This window comes from Nerophis ophidion, linkage group LG24 (assembly GCF_033978795.1).
Source record: "Nerophis ophidion isolate RoL-2023_Sa linkage group LG24, RoL_Noph_v1.0, whole genome shotgun sequence".
NCBI classification, from domain to species: Eukaryota; Metazoa; Chordata; class Actinopteri; order Syngnathiformes; family Syngnathidae; genus Nerophis; species Nerophis ophidion.
In genome coordinates, this window is record NC_084634.1 from 20,759,507 (window position 1) to 20,777,449 (window position 17,943).

Sequence of the window (17,943 nt, forward strand, 5' to 3'; positions counted from 1 at the left end):
CTTTGTTTGGTTTTGTTCTAGTATTTTATATTAAAACCATGTTTCCTTATTCAATGCCTGACTCCGTCTCCGCATCATGGGGTTCGTCAACAACAAACTTTGACAGGAAGTGGGAGGAAGCCGGAGTACCCAGAGGGAACCCACACATTCACGGGGAGGACATGCAAACTTCACACAGAAAGATCGCGAGCCCGGGATTGAACACAGGACTACTCAGGACCTTTGTATTGTGAGGCAGACGCACTCACGCCTCTTTCACCGTGAAGCCTAGAAGAGAATCTTTCACCACACACACTGCAACTCAACACTTACTTACCAGTGTGTATTCTCATGAGTCTTTTCAAAAGCAGACTTTGTATAAAACGTTTACAATATATGTATAATGTAGCCTGCATGTTACTTAAGTAAAGCACTGTACAAGTATTAAGTAAACAATGAATTATATAACTGGGCTAGATCAGAAGAAACTCAATTCAGCTCTAGGAATGGAGAGTAATGAAGACTGAACACAGGTTTTATGTTTAAATGGTACCAAATTATATTAAAGAATTATAGGGAAAATAAACAACAACAAAAAGACATGTAAATTGGAATGGCCATTCACATTTTCAACATAAATTACAGAACGTTCAATATTTACAATGTGATGCAGTACTTGATTCAGTCCTTGTTTTTACCAAAAATGGTATAGGCGCAACACGACACTTCATTAAACGACCTCGCAAAGTCCACGTTGTGGTGGCAGTGTCCAGAGGGGTTTTAGTGAAGGTAACGGGGTAAATGTGAAAGTTCAGGAGGACAGAAATGAACACGTTGCGTTATGGAAAACCAAAGGGAAAAAACAGAGCGGCTGCTGAGGATTCAGTTGGGTTGGTTCAGTTCCAGGCTCTAGTTCAGGCTCTAGCTCGCCATCCAACATGGCCAATTCCGCAGATAAATCCCACTTAAACACTCTCGCACGACGACCCACGGCTTCAGTAGTTGGCTCCTGCAGCAACGTCCCTCTCGCTCTTCCTGGAAGCAGCCCACTACTGGATTTTATGCTTCCCGCAATAGGTCACATGACCGCGTGACGCAATGACGCACGCAAAGACACGAAAATAAATAGGATATTTAAGTAAAATGATATTTAGATAGAAAGATATTTAATTAGAAATAATATTCAATGGGGTTTTGAGAGGATATTTAAATACAATTATTTAAATAGGAAGATTTAATTAGAAAGAATATTCAATGGGGTTTTAAAAGGATATTTAAATGAGGATATTTAATGGGGTCTTGTCACCCAGGTTACAATAAGGTATGTCTCCAGTGTGTGTTCTCATGGCTACTTTCAATGTGCTTTTTCACAAAAAACGCTTTAACACATTCTGAGCAGGAAAAAGGTTTTTCTCCAGTGTGTGTTCTCATGTGTACTTTCAAAGTGCTTCATTGTACAAAAGCTTCACCACATTCTTAACAGTGAAAAGGTTTTTTATTCATTGTGTATTCTCATATGTGCTTTGAAATGGTCCCTTCGGGTAAAATCTTTACCGCGGATTGAACATAAAAATGTTTTTCTCCAGTGTGTATTCTCATGTGTGCTTTGAAATGGTCACTTCGAGTAAAAGCTTTACCACACATTGAACATGAAAAAGGTTTTTCTCCTGTGTGTCTTCTAATGTGTGCTTTGAAAAGGTGCCTTTGAGTAAATCCTTTACCACAGATTGAACATGAAAAAGGTTTTTCTCCAGTGTGTGTTTTTGTGTGGTTTACCAAATGTCCCTTCTGGGAGAATCCTTTGCCACAAATTGAGCACATGAATGGTTTTTCTCCAGTGTGTATTCTCATGTGTCTTTTTAATTCTGCTTTTCGCGCAAATCTTTTACAGCATTCTGAGCAAGTAAAAGGTTTTTCTCCAGTGTGTATTCTCTTGTGTGTGTTCAAATGTTGCCTATGAGTAAAATCGTTACCGCAGATTGAACATGAAAAAGGTTTTTCTCCAGTGTGTGTTCTCATGTGTCTTTTCAAATCGTACCTCTGAGTAAAATCTTTACCGCAGATTGAACATGAAAAAGGTTTTTCTCCAGTGTGTGTTCTCATGTGTCTTTTCAACTTACTAGGAGATTTAAACGTTTTGTGACAGAGAGAAGATGTGAAGTGAGTGTTGTCAGTGTGACATGTCTTATCATCTTTAGAGTCTTCATCATCAGTGTCAGGAGAGTGTGACGTTGTGTCCTCACTATCTGATAGTGGAGCTAAGAGCTTGTCTGCTTGTGATCCTCCACAGTGGTCTCCATCAGCTTCTGTTGTCATGTGTTGTGTTGAGCTGCTGCTTGGAGGCTCCCCCCCTCCCCTCTCCTCACTTTCACCTTTCACCTCATCATCTTCACTCTTCACAGGGACACCAGTCACTGGGAACTCCTCCAACCATTTAGGCTGACTGATGCCCTCTTCCACCTCTTCCTCTTTAATGTGGGGCATCAGTGAGCCTTCCTCTTCCTTTTTACAGGGAAGGGTCTGTGTCAAAGAGGAAAAAGAGACACCAGAGGGTCCGTGGCGCCTGGTCTTCCTCTTTGAAGGATCCTCCTTCACCATCCTGAAGCTACACTCCTTTTTTTCAGGCAGAAGTTGTTCTCCACAGACGTCTGCAGGACACACAATGACAAACATGCTTGAGAAATGTCCAGTTTTGCTCAGTCACATGAGGCATTCAGTAAGTTTACATGTACTTAAAATAAAAAGTGATTATATGAATTGGCCTGAAAACAAACACATTGCTCTTTACAACATTATTCACAGGAATAGAAGACCACTTTTTACGTGGGGTGGGCAATATGGCCTAAAATCTAAATTAAGATAAATTCCCTTTAACCTGAATGCAGCTGGGATAGGCTCCAGCGCCCCCTGTGATGTTAATGTCACTTACTGATGTATAAGCTTGGAGAAAAGATGAGGTTGTTTACAGTGTAAATCTGTATTCTGTATTGTTGTCTCAGCTCTGCCGACATCTTGTGGTCGAGTTTGCTCACTGCGAGTGCTGTGGGTTGAAAGTGTATTTCCTTTTGCTTTCTTCCTTGAACCCGAAGTAATGTTTCGTCATTGATCTCACCAAGCAACGTATGGAAGTGAAACCGGAGATTTCCATTTAATCGGGAACGGCGCCGCCATAGCGACAGACTTGATCCGTTTTTTGTCAATGTGTCAGTGTCGACCGCCTGGCTTCTATATTTAGTGGTCGACACAACAAAGCGGTTCAATTGAGCTAAAATCTGCTCGTGTGGGACAGGAAGTCATGTATAAACACTAAATAAATGATCCAGTTTACTTTCAAAGTATAATATTCTGTTTAAGGTGGATGGTATTTTACACGTTGAAAAGTCCTAATGGACATGAAGTCAACTTGTCAAAAGGTTGTCAGACCTAATTTCACTTAATTGACACAAAGGGATGAAAACATTCCGATTCTAAAAGGCCCAAAATTAAAGAATCATAAAACAGGCATATCCTGGGCAGCTATACGGAGGTCTGTACTACAGCGTTGTATTAAAATGACTATTTCCATCTCCAACATGAAAGCGAGTGTCGCTAACACTACTGCACACAGGAAATCATGTGGAGGAGAATTGCAAGTAGTTGAAACAAAGATTGTGAATGACTGACAAGAGGCCCACTTTGTTCATGTAAGTCTACTGTGGAATAAACATACTCAGGTGCTGAGAGGGATGCACAAAGTAAGACCTCTTAGTCCAGTTTAAAATCCACAGACCAAGAAGGACACACTCGGATATAGCAATATATTGATGAGGGCAAGAATTAAGTTATTAGGTTTATTTTCATTTATATCGGTCCCGGCCTACGATTGCGTGAATATTTTAATGCCTCTGGAATTCGTATTTAATTCTTTTTAATACCATTTAAGGCTTTAATTTAGGCAAAGTCCATTCAATGACTTTTAATGCTTTTTAATGACGCACAGAAACCCTGCTAAAGCTCTTAAAAATAAACAAATGTGGACCGATCCATACAAAAATCAACAATAACAATACCAAGCATAATATCAATATAAGGTAATTATAGCAGTTTGATCGATATTTTGTATTACATATATTTTGTTGAGTTTTTTTTATTGTTTACAAACTCAGTAAAAGGGAAGACTTTAAGGGCATAAACCTAATGATTTAATTCAGAGCCATATTTTAATATTCAATTGATATTCTAACACCAGCATCCTGTGTTTTTGTCTGATTATGATTGCCAACAAAAATGTAATCATTCAATTATCCTGATGACTTTAAATACCAGTATCCGCATTGATATGACCCATACTGCTTCTGAAACTATTTGGTACTGGATCGATACCAACATTTGTATTATCAGCCAAAACTAAAGTATCAAACAACAAAAACAGTGATTATTACATTTGAACAAAAGAGAAGACTAAGTGATTACTACATTTTAACAGAAGTGTAGATAGAAACACATCACATTACAAAGTTCCTAAATAAAAATATTCTTCATGGAATTATTGAGACATTTCTAGGATGTGTTTAGGATTTTTACGAGATTTTGATAGAATTTAATACAGTCTAAGGCAACTGGACGGTTTCAGGTTCGATTCTACTCACTGCTGTTGTGTCCTTGAGCAAGGTACTTTACCCACCTGCTCCCAGGGCCACCCACACTGGTTTAAATGTAACTTAGATCATGGGTTTCAATATGTAAAGCGCTCTGAGTCACTAGAGAAACGCGCTAAATAAATATACTTCACTTCATTTAAAAGGAAACCGCACTTTTGTAATTTATTTTGCCTATCAAGAACACATAATTTTATTTTTTATGCATTCTAAATAGTAATAAATGCGATCACAATCTGTTTACAATAGAGGCTATTAGAGTCGCACTATTCTGCCTAAAAATAACTTGAAAAGCATCCAAACACCTCCATTAAGGTTTTATGTACATGCAGTAGGTATATATGTCATTTAGTAACAGGTACTTTTTAAAAAGATGGAATATTTATGTATTTTTGCTCATTAGCGCATCACTTTCAAAAAAGCATCACTACATGTGCTTTTTTTTTCAACATCAATAAATATTACACACTGCAGACTTCATGAGAGCCAACAAATATAATAAAACATCACTTACTGTACAAGGTCTGCTGTCACTATGACGCAGACTGATAGAATCTTGTTATATTCCCGTTTAGATGAGGAAAGACTCATAATCGTCGCACGGTATGGGGGGTGAAGCCAAGCCTCTTTTCGGGCCTAAATTGGCTGTCAAAGGGAACCAACTTGTCAGAGTACGTCCTCATCCTTCTACTATCCAGGTGAGAGGCCACTTATAATAACAACATCACTAATACTTGGTTGGTATTCAAGCCACGAAGTGCAAATGGAGTATTGTTGGTGCTTTTTGGATGGTTATAGAGGACCTCTCATTGGCTCCATTGCAAGTGGACTTTTATTTACATTCATGAGTTAGAATGGGATTTAAAAATATATATATCAATAGTCATGTATTTCATAATGATTGTGACGGATAGAAAAAATTCCCCCCAAAAAGTGCAGTTGTCCTCTAAATTCAAACGATTAGATTTAAAGGCCTACTGAAATGAGATTTTATTTAAACGGGGATAGCAGGTCCATTCTATGTGTCATACTTGATCATTCACGATATTGCCATATTTTTGCTGAAAGGATTTAGTAGAGAACATCCACGATAAAGTTCGCAACTTTTGGTCGCTAAGAGAAAAGCCCTGCCTTTACAGGAAGTCGTAGACGATGACGTCACATGTTGATGGCTCCTCACATATTCACATTGTTTTTAATGGGAGCCTCCAACAAAAACAGCTATTCGGACCGAGAAAACGACAATTTCCCCATTAATTTGAGCGCGGATGAAAGATTCGTGTTTGAGGATATTGATAGCGACGGACTAGAAAAAAAAAAAACGCGATTGCATTGGGACGGATTCCGATGTTTTTAGACATATTTACTAAGATAATTCTGGGAAATCCCTTATCTTTCTATTGTGTTGCTAGTGTTTTAGTGAGTTTAATAGTACCTGATAGTCGGAGGTGTGTCTCCACGGGTGTTTTGACGCCAATGTCTCAGGGGAGTCGACGGCAGCTTTATGGACGGCACAAGCTCAGCTTTTCTCCGGTAAGAAGCGACGTTTGAACCACAATTTTGTCACCGAAACCTGCTGGTTGACATTCTGTCGTGATTCATGTTCTCTTGACCGCGCTCTGATCCATAGGAAAGTTTCACCTCCGGGAATTTTAAACAAGGAATCACCGTGTGTTTGTGTGGCTAAAGGCTAAAGCTTCCCAACTCCATCTTTCTACTTTGACTTCTCCAATATTAATTGAACAAATTGCAAAAGATTCAGCAACACAGATCTCCAAAATACTGTGTAATTATGCCGTTAAAGCAGACGACTTTTAGCTGTGTGTGTGTGCAGCGCTCATACTTCCTATAAACCCGTGACGTCTTGCGTAGACGTCATCGTAACACAACGTTTTTAAGACGAAACTCCCGGGAAATTTAAAATTGCAATTTAGTAAACTAAAAAGGCCGTATTGGCATGTGTTGCAATGTTAATATTTCATCATTGATATATAAACTATCAGACTGTGTGGTGGCTAGTAGTGGCTTTCAGTAGGCCTTTAGGAACCAGTACTAAAAAAAAAAAAAATGGTACTTGGTATACAGCTCTTATCTTCACCACTAAACCTTTGAAATATGCTGACATATGTGCTGCTAAGGTAAATAAACAGTAGCCATATTGAATGTTTGCCTTCATTTGACCACGTGAGGTAAGGAGGACGGCCTCTAGGTCACATGGTTACACCCCAGCAATTACACTGTTGATGATTGATGAGCATTCATTTTTAAATGGTGGTGTTAAAAAGCAAATATACCTCCATCTTTAGTGATAAATGTGTCCCCCGGATGAACATGTGTCACAAACATTGTATTAGATGATATGTGGATGTTGTGCTTACTTGGACTGTGATGAAGCTGTGAGGACTCAGGTGGTTTGTCTTCATGCTCTTCAGTCTTCAGTGGAAACTTGCTGACATCAGCCTCCTCCTGTCCTGGAAGAAACTCTTTTTCCTGAGTAACCCAGAGATCCCCCTCTTCCTCTTTAATGTGGGGGGGCTGTGGATCCTCCTGCTGCTGAAGGGGACGTTCTTCTTGACGAGCGTTCATCTGTTGGACGTCCGCAAGACAACACAAACAAACTTCAGCTCAGATGTGTCAAATGTTGTTTAGTCTATCAAATATAATATTTTCCAAGTGGACTGACACCACTCTGTGGTGATGTTCTTCTACACATGGAATAATCATCAGTAATTGATTATTATGAATTGTGTCATTGATCCTATTTTCTGCATTTACATTAATTATTGTTTAAAAAGTAACAACTTATAGAAAACCTCCTGCTGGGATTTTAATACCGTCATGACTGCATGAAGTCAGTCTGCACGTATAAAAGTGTCATTGTGCTGCAGCATCAAGTGACGCCAACTGGCTCCTCCCACTACCAACCTACCAGCCAACCTTGACGTGCACCTCCAAAATAGTCCCACCTCACGTCAACGGTGACCAGGACTACAGAGCTGTGGTCGGTTGGCTTTACTTTTACACACAATATCCTCTCCTTGTTTTTCCTTCTGCAAAAGCAACATTTTTAGCCCAACAGACAAGAAACAGAAGTGCAGCGAAGTACGTGGAACAAGTGCCAGCGAGTGTGGCCGTGTGATAGTATGTTGCTTGAACCTCACTCACACCTTAAGAAATGTGCTGGCGTGAGAAATATATATATATATATATATATATATGTATATATATATATATATATATATATATATATATATATATATATATATATTAGGAGTGGGCAAATTAATGTGTTAATTACGAGTTAATTCATCACTCTATTATTTGATCGCACATTTGCGTATGTTGTTTACATGCTTTTATTTTGTTAACGCCTTTTCTTAACAAGATGGCAACTCCCGGATGTACTTCGGCGTCGATGGGCTCTTGGTAAAGATGGAACATTTGGCAAAAATACCGGACAATTCTGCAAATGTCATGGCTGGCTTACAGCGTGGTCACTCCGGGATCACTTACGACCGCCAGACAATTCTGGATGTGGATAGATCGGGCCGTTTTGGACCGAATGACGCGTGCTTGCTAGACCGGCTAGCTAGCATGGGAATACTTTGCCGGCTACATCCAGCGGCCTGTGAAGCAGCGGAGTATATGTGTTGTCGGTCTATTTATGAATAATGCAGACCAGGAGTGTCGGCTGAGTTCATAACGTTTGCTTTCAGAGCGTGCATATCACAACATACAAGATGCCGTCATGGCGACACAACCTATACCGGGCTACCGCGCATGCTCGTCACTCCTGTTGCATGCTGGGTAGGGTAGTTCTTTTTTTCCCTGGCTCATAACATCACAATATAGTACCATGTATATGATGCGTTCAGTTAATTAAAGCACCAAGCAAACAATCGGAAAATTCCCATCATATCAATTCCTAGATAAATGATAAATAAATAAATAAATGGGTTGTACTTGTATAGCGCTTTTCTACCTTCAAGGTACTCAAAGCGCTTTGACACTACTTCCACATTTACCCATTCACACACACATTCACACACTGATGGAGGGAGCTGCCATGCAAGGCGCCAACCAGCAACCATCAGGAGCAAGGGTGAAGTGCCTTGCTCAGGACACAACGGACGTGACGAGGTTGGTTCTAGGTGGGATTTGAACTAGTGACCCTCGGGTTGCGCACGGCCACTCTGCCACTGCGCCACGCCGTCCTATGGTCATAATTATTTTAAGTGCACTACGCAGAATAAACACAACATTATTAATATTGCTAGAACAGATAATTTGATCAAACATTCCCTAAAACAGCCCACTACCTGTAATATAGTTTTTTTAAACATAAGATCCCTGATTAGAAAAATGTTTCTGCTGTTACCTCAGAAATTGCCTGTTCAGATGTTATGATTGTGGCTCAGAGATTTGTATGTAGATTATATTTATTTTCCATAACAAACAGGATAACTTAAATACCCTGGCAGTGGCAATTAGCTTAAATGTTTGTATTTACATTTTTTGAGTTGATTTTCATAAAATATGCTATTTAACTGCTACTGTTTAACAAGGACTGATTTAAATTGTTTGCACAACAAATGTTTTGGCGCTTTTGTTCATGTGAGAGAATATTCCAATAAAGGTGCACTACACACTACTTTTGAATTCATTATTGGGCTTTGTGTATACAATGCAGTTAATCGCGATTAATCGGAGAAATAGTGCGATTAACTTCGATTACAATTTTTAATCGTTGCCCAGCCCTAATATATATATATATATATATATATATATATATATATATATATATATATATATATATATATAAGAATATTTGGGTACCTCATGATTTGATTACAAACAAAATATTGATGCATATTCAACTTGTGTGCAGTATATTAAAGCCATTTTTCATATTTAACATTTATTTAATTAAACATTTATTTTAGTCTGACTGAATAAGCATTAATCGCTTACAATTGTGCAAATAGTGTTTTCGTAATAACAAACACCAGCTGATTTAATTTCCATGATATGTCCACCAAATGCAGCTGAGATAGGCTCCAACACCCCCTGTCCCCCCTCGCAACCCCAAATAGGGACAAGCGGTTGAAAAATGGATGGATGGATGGATGTTATCAAGGTAATAGAAGTGCGTGCAAACATCATTTGTATTTATTGCTAATAAAGTTGACACCAACATAAAGCAGACCACTGCAATAATACATTATATTACACTGTCATCACAATAACAATAATATAATTCTTTTGTTCATCCTGTAAAGCATCTTTGAGTACACTGAAAAGCGCTATACCAAATAAAATGTATTATTATTATTATTATACCATGTGACTTATTCCAGACTTAAATTACGAGACGTTCGTTTCTTTCTAGTAACAAATATTTAATGATGTTAAGCGTGACTGTAATATACAACAAAAAAACAGTTAAAGTATTAAATAAGTCAATATAATTCTCATAGAGAACATATAAAATACACTCCTCAAAAAAAAAAAAACGCTCGCATTTGCTACAAAGGCCTGCTAGCGGGCTAACGCTAGCACGTTAGCTTCGAACAACATATGAGTTAAATAAGATAAATAATATGAAAATATATCATGTATATTACCTCATAAGCCGCGTGTACAAGAGAGGAGTGGAATATATTCTTCCTATTGTTACACCAGCAACTCTTTTTTGTCTTCTGTGGCCGGGCGAAGGAAGTGTGCACCACTCACTATTGTCCCAGTGAAACACGTGTTTGAAGGAAGTGTGCACCACTCACTAGTGTCCCAGTGAAACACGTGTTTGAAGGAAGTGTGCACCACTCACTATTGTCCCAGTGAAACACGTGTTTGAAGGAAGTGTGCACCACTCACTATTGTCCCAGTGAAACACGTGTTTGAAGGAAGTGTGCACCACTCACTATTGTCCCAGTGAAACACGTATTTGGCCAACATTTGTTCTGCGGTTGAGAACACCTCGATGACGTCACACAGGAGGAAGAACAAAACAAGACGTTATATTGGTTATTATGGTTACAGGTCTTAATTACAACGTACATGTGCACATGTGTGTCGTTTAACATAGTAAACGTCCTTATTAATTGTTTGTATGCGGATACATTAGTCTGAGTGCACTTTGACGTGCTAGCCTAGCCTGCTGGTTAGCTTAGCTTGTTAGCTGCTAACAAAGAGAGGCGGAAGTGATCGACACATCAAAGCAGAGATCCAATGTAAGTGTAAAGTGTTTTTATTGTGTGAACATGTCTATATTACAAATGATGTGAGTGTTGGTGAATCAGCGACTAACTGCTGCTGTTGAAGAAAAATGTGTGATGTTAGAAAAAAAAATGATAGCAGAGTACAAGGAGGAACTTTGTCCAACAAGAGAGGAGAAGGAGCGACAACATCAACTACTGGACGCTGTTTTCAAGAAACATCAAGTTGTGTTACACATCCTTCCATCCATCCAACCATCCGTCCATCTTCTTCTGCTTATCTGAGGTCGGATTGCGGGGGCAGCAGCCTAAGAAGAGAGGCCCAGCCTTTCTTTTCCCCAGCCGCTTCGTACAGCTCTTCCCGGGGGATCCCAAAGCGTTCCCAGGCCAGCCAGTTTCTAACATAATAGTGAGAGTCCAAGCCATAGTGGGGCCAGCCGGAGACCATCCCGAGCAGGGACAGGTCAGCAACGCAGAGATGCCCCCAACCGATGCACAGACGAGCAGACCACCCTGGGTCCCGACTCTAGGCAGATATATATATATATATATATATATATATACACACACACACAATAAAAACTAAATAAGATAAGGCTCAGAATTGGTTTCTTAACCAAACCTTTTGTTGTGTACCAGAGAAGGGAAGGAGGCAACAACCAGGGCAGGACTGCGGTTTACAAGGTTTATTTAAAACCTTTGATGAATGCGTGGCGTGTGTATGCTACTCAAAGTGAATGAGTACCCACCTGCTCCCAGTGCCACCCACACTGGTTTAACTGTAACTTAAATATTGGGTTTCACTATGTTAAGCGCTTTGAGTCACTAGAGAAAAGCGCTATATAAATATAATTCACTTCACTTCACTATGTGTAATATTAAATATGTAAATGTTACCAAGGGTTGTTGTCTGTAAATGTTGGTTGTATCTTTGGTCGTAATCCAAGAGGGCAAGGCGAAGAGGCAGGTCGTGGACAGGCAGGAGGTCATGGGCAAGAGCAGGGCAGCGTGGTCTGGGTCCGAGCAGGGAGGTCGTGGATCGAGGAGAGCAGTCAGGAATCCGGATGCGAGTTGAGTGACAAGGCACAAATAAGGAAGGATAGCGTAGTCACTGAGGAAATACAAAAGGACATGAACCAGGGGAAAACAGAGAGATAGAGCAAAACAAGGGCAAGAAATTCACTGGGAAAACAGGGAATGTCAGACGTGATGCTTACTGGAAGGTTAGCGACGTTCTGGCAAAGGGTCCTCGGGTCTGCTGGTCTTTATGCTGCTCCCTCTCATCAAGTCCAGGTGTGTTGATTATTGATAGCGTGTAGGCTCGTTGCTGCGTGGGCGTGGTGCCCTCAGCACGAGCGAGGGCGCTTCTTGGTGCGCTGTCAGCAGAGGCGCCTCTTGGCTCACTGTCAGCAGAGGCACACGCAGCTCCAGCCGCTGAGGTAACGCGGGTTCGACTCCGCGTCATGACACCTTTCTACATATAAAGTGCAACATTCTCACATATAAAGTGCAACATTAAACTGCTTCAAGTTGTTGCTCAGATTAAATAAAATGACAAAACTTTTCTTCTACATACAAAAAGTGCAGCATTAAACAATTTCAAGTCAACTCAGCCTCATATTAACTTTTCTTTTTCCCATCCTCCAGCCTTTAACCCTGATGACTTTCAATCAATTTTCATGTTTTCTGCCAGAACAATCAGTTCATCCACCTTGTCTGCAGAAAGAGCAGACCTGCTTGCAGTTACAATGTCTCCAGCTGTGAAAAATACCCTTTCGCTGGGCACGGAGGTAGCAGGTATGGTGAGGTAGTGCCTGGCTAACTTGGCAGTAAGAGGATATGTGGGCTCATTGTTCTTCCACCATAGAAGTGGGTCAAAATCGAGTTTTTAATGCACTATGGTCTTAAATCTGCTGCTGTAAAAACACCAACAGCATTTGTTATTGCTTTAGCCCTGCCTGAGTCGCCTAGTAGAAGCTGCTTGAATGCAGTGGGAGCAGTGTTTGTTCGTCTTTCTCTTCGTTGAAGCCATGTTACCCATTGTTGTATCGCACTGCAAAGCCGAAGTGTTCCCAAACGGGAGATCTTAACGATGCAGGAGTGTCTTCCAGCTCTGGCTTTTACACTTTGTAGTAGCCCGGTCGTTGTTAGCATGCTGTGTGTTGTGCCTCAGTGTGCATTGTTGACACAACGTGTGGTGCGCTACTTAATATGTCCGTGTGGAAACTTGTTCAATACACCTCCGAACCAGAACCCCCGTACCGAAACGGTTCAATACAAATACACGTACCGTTAAACCCTTAATACACACACATCTGAAGATTATAAAAAAAAAATATATTTGGTGGGCCAAACAAAATGACTCGGCAAACCAAAGTTTGGTATGAGTGATATGACCTCAAATCTATATCTTAATAACAATATATGTCACGATACATCATTTGATATATGATTGATGATAGAAAAAATTCAAAGCGGGTTACAAAAGCTCCTAATTTGGCAGTTGACATATGCAGTAACATATTGTGTCTTTTCTAATTGTATTATTTTGTCAAAACAATTATTATTAATGTACTTGTTTATTTACTATTAATATCTGGTTTATTTATTTGACAAAATAATACTGGAAATTATGTAATATTTGACTGCATATTTCAGCAACTAAATTAGGAGCCTGTGTAGTGTTAGAATAATTGTTTCTAAGTTATCACAAAAACTGTGTTGCATTGAGTGACTGGTGAGAAGCAAAAGCTGTCTTTGCAACCTACCAAGAGTAAGGCTCGTAAAACTCCACTGTGTTGGGGAAAGCAAGATGAAGGTGTTCCTGTTTTCTTTCATGTATTATAATCAAACATAAAGATATTGTCTGACCCAAGTACTACAAAAGCAAAGAGGAAGCAGAACCAGTGAGGGGGACCTCTTTTTGAACCTCCTTTTTCAACTGTTTTACGAACCTCTTTTTGAACTGTTTTACGAACCTCTTTTTGAACTCATTTACCACCTTTTCTTTTGAACTGTTCCGTAACCAAAGGCAACGCTGTTTACGACACACTTCCTTCTCGAAGCAGCTGTGGTCATGTGGTCGAAGAAAGTAAAATAAAGAAGGGGGAGTACAATCTTTCGCCAGAGCGTGGGTGACACTGTAAAAAGTTAGAGGTCGACACGTTTCTCCTCAATTGAATCCAAATTTAATTATGTCTCTGTTTGATTCTTTGCATCTTGTCTTGTTTAATTGATGTCATCAGTGTTTGAACCTGACATGTAGCCTGTTTTAAAATGGTTTTATTACTAATTCTATATGAAATAATGTATCGCAAAATACATTTTAAACCATATCGTCTATCCATAGTAGAATGTCCTGTCGTCCTGGTTTGTTTTTCTATTCCTGTAAATAATGTTGTAAAGAGCAGCGTGTTTGTGCGTCACTGAGATTTCAAGAGAGTTCATACGATAACTTGTTTTTCCTAAGTGCATGTAAAAGTACTGAATGCATTGTGTGACTGAGCACAGATGCTGTGTTTGTCTTGCAGACGTCTGTGAAGAACATCTTCACCCTGAGCAACAGAAGTGCAGCTTCAGGATGCGGACGGAGGAGCCACAGCCCTCCCACATTAAGAAGGAAGAGGAATACCTACTGATGCCCCATTTTAAAAAGGAAGAGGAGGACCCACTGACACCCCGATTTAAAGAGGAATATGTGGATCCACTGACCCCTCACATTCAAGAGGAAGAGGAGGACCCACTGACACCCCGATTTAAAGAGGAAGAGGTGGATCCACTGAGCCCTCACATTCAAGAGGAAGAGGAAGAGCACAGCATCAGTCAGCAGAGAGAGCATCTTGAAGGACTGGAGGAGGTTGATGTCACCAAGATGCCAGTGACTGGTGTCCCTGTGAAGAGTGAAGGAGGTGAGGTGAAAGGTGAAAGTGAGGAGAGGGGGAGGGGGAGCCTCCAAGCAGCAGCTCAACACAACACATGACAACAGAAGCTGATGGAGACCACTGTGGAGGATCACAAGCAGACAAGCTCTTAGCTCCACTATCAGATAGTGAGGACACAACGTCACACTCTCCTGACACTGATGATGAAGACTCTAAAGATGATAAGACATGTCACACTGACAACACTCACTTCACATCTTCTCACTGTCACAAAACTTTTAAATATCCTCGTAAATTAAAAAGACACATGAGAACACACACTGGAGAAAAACCTTTTCATGTTTTATCTGTAGTAAAGATTTTACTAAAAGACAAAATTTGAAAAGACACATGAGAACACACACTGGAGAAAAACCTTTTTCATGTTCAATCTGCAGTAAAGATTTTACGCATTGGCACAATTTGAAAACACACATGAGAATACATACTGGTGAAAAACCTTTTTCCTGCTCAGAATGTGGCAAAAGTTTTGTAATAAATCAAAGGTTAAAAGTACACATGAGAATACACACTAGAGAAAAAACTTTTTCCTGCTCAGAATGTGGTAAAAGTTTTGTAACAAATCAAACCTTAAAAGCACACATGAGAACACACACTGGTGAAAAACCTTTTTCGGGTTCAATCTGCGGTAAAAATTTTACTCTAAGGCCCCTTTTAAAAACACACGTGAGAACACACTCTGGTGAAAAACCATACTCCTGTTCAAGATGCAACAAAAGCTTTCGTCACCGACAATCTTTCACAGTACACATGAGAAGACACCCAGGAGAGAAAGTGTTGAGTTGCAGTGTGTGTGGTGAAAGATTGTCTTCTAAGTAGCAGTGTAAGAAACACAAGTGTGCTGGTGAGAACAGCAGCAGCAAATGAAACTGCAGGATTTGAAATAAACTGTCCAGACTTTCATTTTGACTTTCTAACAACATCAGCACATATAACATGTGTGACATCATTGTTGTGTGTGTACAATAATGTTAATATGTTTCTAACATTTATAGATTAGACACTTCAAATTAGTGCTTTTATTTCAGTCAAGTACATGAGTTAATATACACATTTGTGTACTTTGAAATGAACAGATTTTTGACTGAAAAGGTGAGAATAAATAGTATATAAAATATGTTACTTACAGTAAACATTTTAAGTGTAGATATCCATAATTTACTTTTATACTTATTCATAATAGTGTTTCATATGTTTTTTGTAATAATGAAGAGTTGCATTTTTTTTTCTAATTGTAGATGATTCCATAGATGAACTCCTTTATATGATGTACATATTTGTTTTACATGTGTTCATACCTTTGCTTTTGAGTACACATAAATCCCTCTTAGTTCATATTTACTGCTTCACATCTGAAACATCTTCTGGACCACTTCTGGAAGCATATTATTATTTACTTTATACATCATTGGTGCAGGGAACGGTGCTGGCCCCTCTTCTCTTCACCCTGTACACCGCTGACTTCTGCTACAACTCAGAGCTGTGTCACATCCAGAAGTACGCGGATGACACAGCCATCGTCGGGTGCATCAGGGACGGCAGAGAGGAGGAGTTTTGAAACCTGGTGAGGGACATTGTTGTCAGGTGACCAAAGACTTTGGGAGGTCGAGTCCACGGTCACAACCTATTGTGATCGAGGGAGTTGAAGTACAGACCGTGGACTCATTCAAGTACCTCGGGGTTTGGGTGGACAATAAGCTGGACTGGACTGTTAACACGGACCACCAGTACAAGAAAGGACAGAGCAGGCTGTACTTCCTCAGGAGACTGCACTCCTTCAACATTTGTAGAAAACTCCTGTGGATGTACTACCAGTCTGTGGTTGCCAGTGTTCTGTTCTACATGGTAGTGTGCTGGGGGGGCAGTACATCTAAGAAGGACAGCTCCAGACTTGAGAAACTGATCAGGCGGGCCGGTTCTACAATGGGAATGAAACTGGACTCACTGGTGACGGTGGCAGAGAAGAGGACTGTGGACAAACTAGTGAGCATCCTGGATGATGCCAGTCACCCTCTGCATAGTGTTATCAGTAGCCAGAGGAGCCTGTTCAGTTCTAGACTGCTTCATCCCAAGTGCAGGACTAATAGACTCAAGAACTCCTTTGTCCCACACGCCATTAGACTGTACAACTCCTCTCTGGGGCGGGGGGCGGGGGGTATTAGGATGACAGGGGATGCAAAACAATAACAGTGCAATACGTTTTCATAACATGGTCACTACTGCCTACTTTGTCTTGTTATATTCTTATTAGTGCTAAATATTATAAACTTATCACTCTCCTCGGGCACTGTTCCCCTAGCATTCAAAAAAGCGGTTATTCATCCTCTTCTTAAAAGACCTAACCTCGATCCTGACCTCATGGTAAATTACCGACCGGTGTCTCACCTTCCCTTTATTTCAAAAATCCTTGAAAAAATTGTTGCAGGGCAGTTAAATGAACACTTAGCGTCTAACAATCTATGTGAAACCTTTCAATCCGGTTTCAGGGCAAATCACTCCACGGAGACAGCCCTCGCAAAAATGACTAATGATCTATTGCTAACGATGGATTCTGATGCGTCATCTATGTTGCTGCTCCTCGATCTTAGCGCTGCTTTCGATACCGTCGATCATAATATTTTATTAGAACGTATCAAAACACGAATTGGTATGTCAGACTTAGCCCTGTCTTGGTTTAACTCTTATCTTACTGATAGGATGCAGTGTGTCTCCCATAACAATGTGACCTCGGACTACGTTAAGGTAACGTGTGGAGTTCCCCAGGGTTCGGTCCATAGCCCTGCACTCTTCAGCATCTACATGCTGCCGCTAGGTGACATCATACGCAAATACGGTATTAGCTTTCACTGTTATGCTGATGACACCCAACTCTACATGCCCCTAAAGCTGACCAACACGCCGGATTGTAGTCAGCTGGAGGCGTGTCTTAATGAAATTAAACAATGGATGTCCGCTAACTTTTTGCAACTCAACGCCAAAAAAACGGAAATGCTGATTATCGGTCCTGCTAGACACCGAACTCTATTTAATAATACAACTCTAACATTTGACAACCAAACAATTAAACAAGGCTACACGGTAAAGAATCTGGGTATTATCTTCGACCCAACTCTCTCCTTTGAGGCACACATTAAAAGCGTTACTAAAACGGCCTTCTTTCATCTCCGTAAC

General features: G+C 40.2%; 1 protein-coding gene and 1 long non-coding RNA gene across 2 annotated transcripts; one reads left to right on the top strand and one right to left on the bottom strand.

Annotated features, from left to right (window-relative positions):
* Positions 1-1,241: 1,241 nt before the first annotated feature.
* LOC133542091 (zinc finger protein 436-like) lies at positions 1,242-10,369 on the bottom strand. Its single transcript, XM_061885935.1, has 3 exons — positions 10,241-10,369; positions 6,995-7,202; positions 1,242-2,627 (listed from the first exon to the last, which is right to left on the bottom strand). The coding sequence occupies exons 2-3, from the start codon at positions 7,200-7,202 to the stop codon at positions 1,492-1,494; spliced, it is 1,344 nt and encodes a 447-aa protein (XP_061741919.1). The 5' UTR covers positions 10,241-10,369; the 3' UTR covers positions 1,242-1,491.
* Positions 10,370-10,602: 233 nt separating this feature from the next.
* Positions 10,603-14,734, top strand: LOC133542402 (uncharacterized). Its single transcript, XR_009804153.1, has 3 exons — positions 10,603-10,846; positions 14,362-14,528; positions 14,601-14,734. It is a non-coding gene; the product is annotated as an uncharacterized LOC133542402 (long non-coding RNA).
* The last annotated feature ends 3,209 nt before the right edge of the window (positions 14,735-17,943 follow it).

Excerpts from the sequence above, each read along its gene's own strand:
- LOC133542091 (XM_061885935.1), bottom strand. The coding sequence starts at position 7,202 with ATGAACGCTCGTCAAGAAGAACGTCCCCTTCAGCAGCAGGAGGATCCA. Across the intron at positions 2,628-6,994 it reads ACAGCTTCATCACAGTCCAA|ACGTCTGTGGAGAACAACTT; the intron begins GTAAGCACAACA and ends TGTGTCCTGCAG.